Source organism: Antrostomus carolinensis, unplaced genomic scaffold, assembly GCF_000700745.2.
Source record: "Antrostomus carolinensis isolate BGI_N321 unplaced genomic scaffold, ASM70074v2 scaffold14205, whole genome shotgun sequence".
Classification (NCBI taxonomy): Eukaryota; Metazoa; Chordata; class Aves; order Caprimulgiformes; family Caprimulgidae; genus Antrostomus; species Antrostomus carolinensis.
In genome coordinates this window covers 111744-120337 of record NW_010315846.1, presented here as the reverse complement: position 1 = coordinate 120337, position 8594 = coordinate 111744, and the positions used below count along the sequence as shown (strand labels likewise).

The window sequence follows — 8594 nt, the reverse complement described above, 5'->3', positions numbered from 1 at the left end:
ATTCCTGCCTGACACGGTTGCTGTAGATAATGTGTGTACTTTCTTTAGTAAGTGCTGCCTTTCTGCCAACCCATCAGCTTTTGGCTTCTCTCCACAGGAAGCAGGGAAGCTGCGTTCACCTATGCCATTACTGCTGCCGGGGTTGCACACGCTGTCACGGCCGCCTGCAGCCAGGGCAACCTCAGCAATTGTGGCTGTGACCGAGAGAAACAGGGCTACTACAACCAGGAGGAGGGCTGGAAGTGGGGAGGCTGCTCTGCGGATATCAGATACGGCATTGAGTTCTCCCGGAGGTTTGTTGATGCCCGAGAAATCAAAAAGAATGCACGGAGGCTGATGAACTTGCACAACAATGAGGCTGGAAGAAAGGTATTCCAGAAAGGATAAGGGATGGGGAAACGTGTGCGCTGGAGGACGGGGGGAGGCTGGCGTGGTGGCAGAAGGCATTCCCTGAGAACTTACCCCTCTCTCTGCTGTTATCCCACACCCACATCAAGTTACCTGATGGCATCTGATGCTTGCATTTTGTTGCTGTTTCTTTTTATTCAGAGATGGCCATGTATTACAGATGCTTCTCTAAATGTTTCTGCTTCCCAAGCCTTCTTTCCAGTCCCATGATAACAGAGGAGCTTTGCTGGAGCTGTTTGGCATAAAAATAAATCTTTGCTTTTCATCTCCTTTGCAAAAATCTAGCAAGAGATGTCGGGGCTTGTGATGGGACGGGATAGAGTGTCTGCATTGCTGAATTCCCATAGCACTTGCAGCTATTTATTCCATCCAAAACCAAAAGACTTCATTGACCACAGCTCTAATGAAATACACACTTCATAGCAAATGCACAATTGTCTGTTTCACACTGGCAGGCTGCAAATGGCTGTGTAAGTGTCACTTTGGAAGAAGAAACAGTTCAGGCCTACAACCATGATTGAGTTGCTTGCAATGGAAACAATAAACATCATGGAGCTACACGATTTATGTCCAGTGAATAAAAATCCTCATAGCTTTCAAAGCTTGCCCTTTAAAAAGTAAAATAAATCTTTCCACATAATACATACCTACCTCAGGAGAGATTTTACTATACCCTTCAAAGTGTTTTCACCCAGGTAAAAAACCTGCTGCTTCTACCCTCCAGTGTTTTTAGGAGAATCCAATATACCACTCCTCCACAGCTAGCCCCCAAAGCTAGACTGACATTCACACATAAAACAGTGTGCACTGTCAGTCCTACACCAAGCACTAGCTGCTGAGGTGGGCAGAGTGGGTTGAAATGGCAGTGACAGAAGCAGTACAATTGTCTTGCTGCCTGTATTTTGGAAAATGCTTATTAACAGCCAGCCCATGCAACCAAATCTCCTGGGGATTGCAGCTGGCTGTGCACTGAAACTGAAGGTGGGCTGTGGGCAGTCAGCCATTGGGATGAAAGTACTATATGAATTAAATGTGGTGAAAGAGACCAGTTATAGGGCATAATCTCAAGTGTAGCAACAGGATCGGTACTTGGTTGATGTTTGACTCTGAGGTCTCCAGATGTGAAGGAGACAACTGACTGAAGAGCTGGACAGAAATGCATCCATAAGGGGGGCACAACCTTTTTTCCTAGAACTTGCTGCCATGGGTGTAAGAGTAATATGAGGTGCTCTTTGGAAGACCAGCAGCTTGGAAGACCAGCTCCAGGTCTGATCACTTCTCTGAGCCTGGGCATTTCGCCTCAGCTTCATGCATTACGTTTGGCTGCAAAAGAAGATGGAAGCCACATGTTAAACTTGCAAGGGAGCAAATATTACTGCTAGATGCATTATCATCCCTGCTTAAACTGGCAAGCCACTGTGGTGGGCAGTGTGTCATGCACACAGAGGTGCTGATGCATGTCCTGCTTTGAACATGCTACAGTCTGGATGTGAAAGAGGGACAAAAGAGCAAAAGTAGGTGCATAGATGGAGAATAGTGAAGTCCCTTGCCCAAGAACAGAAGGTGGCTCAGTATCTGAGCCAGTCACTGATCCCAGGTCCCTCAGTTCTAAATATAGTCCAGTAACCATGAGACCACATTCCTGATTCGTATTAAACAAATTATATTTTTACTCTTCATCAGAATTTCATAAGTGGGGGGACATAAGCAAACCAAAGAAGTGTTTGTTTTTACAGATATTTCTGGTAGCAGCATTCGTGCAAATGCATTTCTTTTAACATTCCTGAAAACTTAATTTTTTGTAAATGTTCTTACAAAAACAAATTATAACACTCACTTTCATGTTTTTGACAGGAATAAAAAGGTTTGTAAATACTGACAACATAGGGTTTTTTCCCCAAATGCACTTTTTTATAAATAGTCTTTTTTGTTGGAATTTTTCAATAGTTATTTATACCCATATATATTCATTGTAATAATTAATGCATCATGTAACTTTCAAAAGCTAAGGATGACTGAAAGGATTTGGTGCAGCTTTTTGTTTTTGTTTTTAAGTACAATCCATCAAATCCTGAAGAATGCATTCATATAAAAGATGGTTTGGGGGTCATGTTTAGAAATAATGTTGGTGTTATGACATCCATTCCTATAAAATGAATTTGCAAAGTTGTACAGCATGTAATACTTGGTAATTTTGATTCATCTGAGATCATCTGCTATTTGTGAAAAGTAGACATTCTGAAGTTGAGACTGATGGAAAGCTAAGGTTAGCAAAAAACTTTGGAAACTAGGATACGTTTTCTTTCTTTTCTGAGTTGGACCTTTATGAAAGCAGCCACAGAATTTTGTGCAATATCAATGCAAAGTCACAAGTTGTTCTGAGAATCCAGGCAAACTTGAAATCTGACCTGTATTCATCTGAAATTTGCCAGTTTTGGGGATCCTGGGTAAACTTGGATTGGATTGTGAGCCTAAAACAAAATCCAAAACCAGGAGATTTTGCTTATGTGTGGACGTCATTCTGACGTACTCCACATAGTCCTTATTCACACTCAATTCAGGTTTGCATTTATATCTGGACACTTGCTAGAAGCACAAACTGAACCTCCATCTTCCTCCTTTTCCATTCCAAAAATCTCACAACACAACTGGTGAAAACTTACACCTCTCTAAATAGGACTCTGTCGGTACAATCCTGCTGATCTACATGCGAATTGTCTTAATATTTGGAAATGGTTTGGAGACAAGCTTCTGGTTCATGACTACTATTATTAAAGAGCAAAGTAAGGATATTTTTCCTGTGTTCTGAATGTGAATAAAAGGCAAGAAGGAGATAACAGGCAATTCAGATTTATTTATTTATTTATTTATTTATTAAACCTCTCTATTGCTTCAGAAGTTCTCAAATAATCTTTTTGACCTTTGGGTGGGAATATCAAGACAGTAAAGGAAATAGATGCTTTTGTAGCTTCCTACAGAGATTCTGCCCACCATTAAAACATTTCTTAGTTACAGTTCAGTCTTATCAAAACTATAGGATTGTGTGAACGTTGGTCTATTTCCCAAGGTCTTATATTTTGCAGCACTTTCACTATTAAAAAAACCCCATCTTTACATCTATAATGGTAAGGCTTACAGTTCTTATTCACTCTTGGCTCAGTTCATACCAAACTGGCTTTTTGAGTTAGGTAAGAACAACAATATTTAGCTAATAAATCTGCTATCTTCATTTTAGTCTTCTCTTTAAATCCCAGAGCCTCCTAATACAGAAACATGAGGAAAAAAGAATGCAAAGAGCTCCCAACCCCACCTACAGTTATTTCCAACTTGCTCTGAAGTCAGTGGAAGGCCCCTGATGACCTCACTAGACTGCTACCAGGTGCCCAGAAGATCATTGCTAGAATCATCATCCAGGACTTTGACCAGAAGTTTTGCCCCCAGAGCAATTATTTGGATGCTCTCTTATACCATCGCATGGACTTTTTCATGTCCTGAGGCAGGAATTTGCCCATCCTCAATGTCTCCCAGCACTTATCCCAGAAGCTCATGGGAATCAGAGGCGTTTGTAACTATAGCAGTGGATATAATGTTTTGCTCTCATAGGGATGTTCTCAAAAGCTGGCCTGCTGGTATTTCACTGTTGTTAAAAATAGAGTCCTGAGGAATTTCTCTTTGAGGAAAAACCAGCATGCTGTATAAATAATTACACAAACTTTGCAAACAGATGGGGGGTGGGGATAGTTCTGGGGGCTCTTTAACTTGAGTCTGGGGTTGAGGTGCTCAGCACAGCACTGATAAAGTACGTCCTTGAAAAGAGATTATATTTAGGCTTTTCAGGGAATTTCCGATGACTATGGAAAGAATGAAGCCCCTAATTGCCCCACATTGCATCCCCTAATTGCTCTGCATTGCATTTCTAAGAATTGCTTCAGCTAACAGCAAATTTGTGAAGTTTCTAATGGATTTGTAATGAATAGCACCAGGGACAAAATAATAAACTTGCCATTGGTGCCATCTGGAAGAAAGAAATGCTTAGTGATTCCTGGTGACATGAGACGCTACTGATGGAAGATTTACACTTTGTGGCAAAACAGCGTGGTGCTGTGTAAAAGAGCGAAGTAGCTAACTTCACCACCATTTTTTCAAATGGCTGCCAAATTCAGGATGGAAAGTACAAGTGTGGTAAATGAAAACAAGCCTCCAAAGGAAGACTAGTGTAAGTCTAAAGCAAATTTTACTGAAAGAATGGGCTGTTGCAAATCTGAATGATTACAGAGAGATCTGTGGGCAAAACTTTGATAGAGTAATGAAAAATTAAATACCAACAAAACCAAGAAAGCTTTGATGTTACTTTACAAGACAGTTCCCTATAATGTATTTTTAGAAACAAGTATATTTATTCTGGGATAAATGAACTTAGAAAGAGTAACATCTGGGAACACACACCATTAATCTTAACTTTTTGCTGAAAGCTTCAAAACAATGACCAGCTCTCATGGGGAATCTCAATTATAAAAATGGGTTTTTCTGTTTGTTTGTTTTTAAGGGGAGAACTAAAAGAACAAGCTGACAAATTGGTAGCAGATCACAGCTTTTACCAAAAAGAAGGAAAGAAATGTTTCTAACAGTTTATCAATCAATTAGACTGTTACGATAGACAATGACTGTGGTTATGTGGAGAAAAAGCTGTCCCATTTCTCTCCCTTCCAGAAACACACCCATCACACTGACTGCCAGAAACTCAGCCTGGTACCATCCCAATATTTATTCCTTTGTAATGTCGATGGGTTTTTCTTGGTTTTTTTTGGAATGCCTGAAAGATGACAACATCTTATTTTACATTTAAAACAATAAGAGTGTGGGGACTAAAAAAAAAAAAAAAAAAAAAAAAAAAAAATTCAGACTCTCTTCAGAAGAGATTATTCAATTACTTGGGACAACATTTCCATCTAAGCCATAGCTTGTTCTCGCAGTTCTTGGCGCCACAGGACTGTGGTACTGGGAAGGGTTTTTTGTTGACATGCTTTGGCGGTGGAACAGCTAATGAGGTGATTTGTTGGTCAACATTCACTATATATATGCATATACACACATATATATGTAGAGTGTGTGTATGTGTACATAATTATGGATATTTACAAATATTTATATGTTGTCTGTGCACAAAATATGTAAGAAAGTGTTAGCTCGCTTCACCCCACATCAAATATTTAAACTAATAAGCTCACTTCTGCAAGAGGCACAGCATGACCTAATATGTTGCAAACTGCCCTCACTGTCACCTAACAGGATGTAAAAATTAGAAGCAATCCCTAGAAAAAGTCTTCAGATTAAATGCTGCAAAGTCCCAGTTTCAAAAGTGAAAGCCAACTAATTTTGTGCTCCTACAAGCCTAAAACATTCTTCAGAATGTGACTTTGTTTCCTAAGTCATTTCAGCAATTTAAAGAATGTGGCTTTCCAGGTTTTACAGCCCTGAGTCCATCATTTGCTGAAAGTTTCTTTCTCCAAAAGAGACAAACTATTTCACTGCACATCCCTCGCAAGTACACTCATGAAAGAAAAGCTTTCGATACTTGTGCTTGATGGCATACTTTCTGCTTTCCCACTTAAATCGATTTGCAGACAGATATAAATCCAATTTCAAAAAGTTTGGTGTTACAGCTTGGGTGGGTTGGATGGATAACTAATGCTTATCCATATGTCCTGAATATGCAAGCTTTGGCTCAAAATCTCATGAGGATAATTCTCCTTCTTCCAGTTGGGCTGGATTTACTAGCCTATTTTTTTCTTCCAGAAACACACCCTTAACATTGACTGCCAGAAGCTACATCTGGTACTATCCTACTTTTTGAACATTTTACTGTAAAATTAAAGGGGGGAAATAGCCAAATATTTTAGGACTTGCTAAATGGTTTTATTCAAGAAATGTGCATGCCCATGCATACCGTGCAATGTATGCAAGGCAGATACCATCCATCTAGTAAAATATTACTGCACCCCCGACCCCAAACTGACATCTCTATATCACTTGACAGAATAAAAGCAGTATTGAAATGTTTTCCTCCCTTTGAGATGACATTTAAAATTTTACCTTCAAGCTTGACAGCAAATTCCATAGAAAAGAGAGTGCAATATAGCAGTCGCCATCAGTGTGGGGATGATTAAAAGGGTGCTTCTCAAGGTTTTTGCTTTTTGCAACACTTCACTGTAAAAATAAATTTTGGAAAGTTTTAGGAGTTTATTGCTCAAACTTAGAAGCTGTTTTCTTCTAGAAGGTAAGGAAGATGCACAGATGAATAAGGCTCTATAGTCCATCCTCATAGTAGTAGGGACTTTAATCTGACGGGCAGCAGGTCTCAAAATTCCAGGCTTATTTTCCTGCTAGCCAAGAGGAGAACTTAGGTAAGGAGAGCAGTGGGCTGCCTTCAGTTTTTTTTAATGCATTCAGTGGGGATACTACAGGAGTGGGTACCTTACCTGTGGATGTAGGTGAAGGGCAGGAGGAGGTGAATTGATACCTCTCGGTACGTCAGAGGGTCCCCAGCCCTGCTGAGCTCTGGCCAGTGCCAGGCAAAGGCATCTTGTGCTGTGGCTGGATACCACCTGCTGCAAAGCAGAGCTTCCCAGCTCCTGTCAAACTAAACAATAAGAAAAACAGGGATGTGACAAGAGAGGGAGTAAACACAGTAATTCAGTTCCTCATCTCCCATCCCACCTCATATAAGTACTGTTTTGATGCTCGATTGAGCAGCCTCAAAGAGGAGCAGAAATAAAAATATGCAGATGAAGTATCTGTATTCCTGTCCTGCTAGCTCCATGTCTTCTCTTCACAGGGCTGAGCACAATGTGAGGAGACATGGCATGAACTGCTCAATTTTGGGCTCTATGATCTGCTATTAATGAAGAATATTTTCAGGACACTTGTATTAGAGGAGTACCATTATGTCCTACTAATGTTAGTTACACTCCTGGCTGAGTTAACAAACCAAATCCAGACAAACCCAACTTTGTTTTCCAGATGGGTCCAGGAGATCAGAACTTTGTCTGCAGGGGTGGATCCCAGGCTGCACTGAGACTAAGGTTAGCTAGTGCCCACACGCCATTGGCTCTCGTGGCTGCAGCTGCTCAAGTATCAAAGGGCTAGTGACAAGTTACAACCAGGAACCGTCTCTTTTGGTACTGGTATTACCCAAAACAAAAGTTGATGACTTGCATATTTGATGGGGAAAACTCCCAAAGTCTATTTCTTTTTGATACTGCAGTCAAAAAGTAATATGGATTTTGTTACATTCAACATCTGGTCCAAAAATGTGCATTTCCACTAAGGAAAACACAAACCAGAAAAGGCAAGCCAAAACAAACACACACAAAATGTTACTATTGTTTTTACATATTTTATCCGGATAGGATTTTTAATGTGTACAGAAACTGTATCTGATGCTATGCAGTTGGGTCTAGATATGGAACTTGAAAAAATGAATTTCTTTTCATGCGTATCCTTTTGTTTTATTTCAGTCTTCATAAGTATTTTTCTACTTAACTGGCAGTGGACAACCCTCAAATTGCATTTTCAATGTATGATTTATATAGGTATAAAAATACGTGGGATAAGAAAGCTCTAACATTATATTTCACAACTCATTTAACAAAGTAGCAGTAGTTAGAAAATTTTACTTGGCAAGATGATACTGGGATGGGAGTGGGCCCATATGTGGAAAAGGGACCTAAGGAATGTTCCTACGATTAGTCTGAGGCAGCACAGCCCAACGATGGGAATTTGCTCTGGGAGGTAGATCTTGCTGTAAACCATTCAAGATTAGATACGAGGCACTGACATATGAGAAATGAAACTGCTGAGAGAGTGGGTCATACGAGCTAATGATTTTCAATCTTTAATCATGCACCTAGCTTGGCATAGTGTATTAGATTTGAGTAAATAAGTACCTTTAAGGCTCAAGGTCAAAGCTTCGATGGGAATTTTGCTGAGGAAAACTGAGCTGAAAGGACATTTAGGAAGAAAAACTTTGTCACTTCAGTCATAGCATTGAGCAAAGAGGGTCAAACCCTTTCACCTTTGACAGGTCCAGTGTCACCTTGCTGGCAAGTGGGAAGCTGCTCAAGCTACCATGCAGGCAGACATACCTCTGGGAAAGCCGGGACATATTGGCTTGTCAGCAAAGAGGA

At 40.2% G+C, this 8594-nt stretch overlaps 1 protein-coding gene across 1 annotated transcript in view; it reads left to right on the top strand.

Annotated features, from left to right (window-relative positions):
* Positions 1-8594, top strand: part of LOC104525047 (protein Wnt-7b) — a 40619-nt gene that overhangs the window by 28202 nt on the left and 3823 nt on the right. Inside the window, exon 2 of the mRNA XM_010168097.2 lies at positions 98-369. Within this exon, the coding sequence (XP_010166399.1) occupies positions 98-369 (272 nt within the window). The remainder of the gene's footprint in view (positions 1-97; positions 370-8594) is intronic.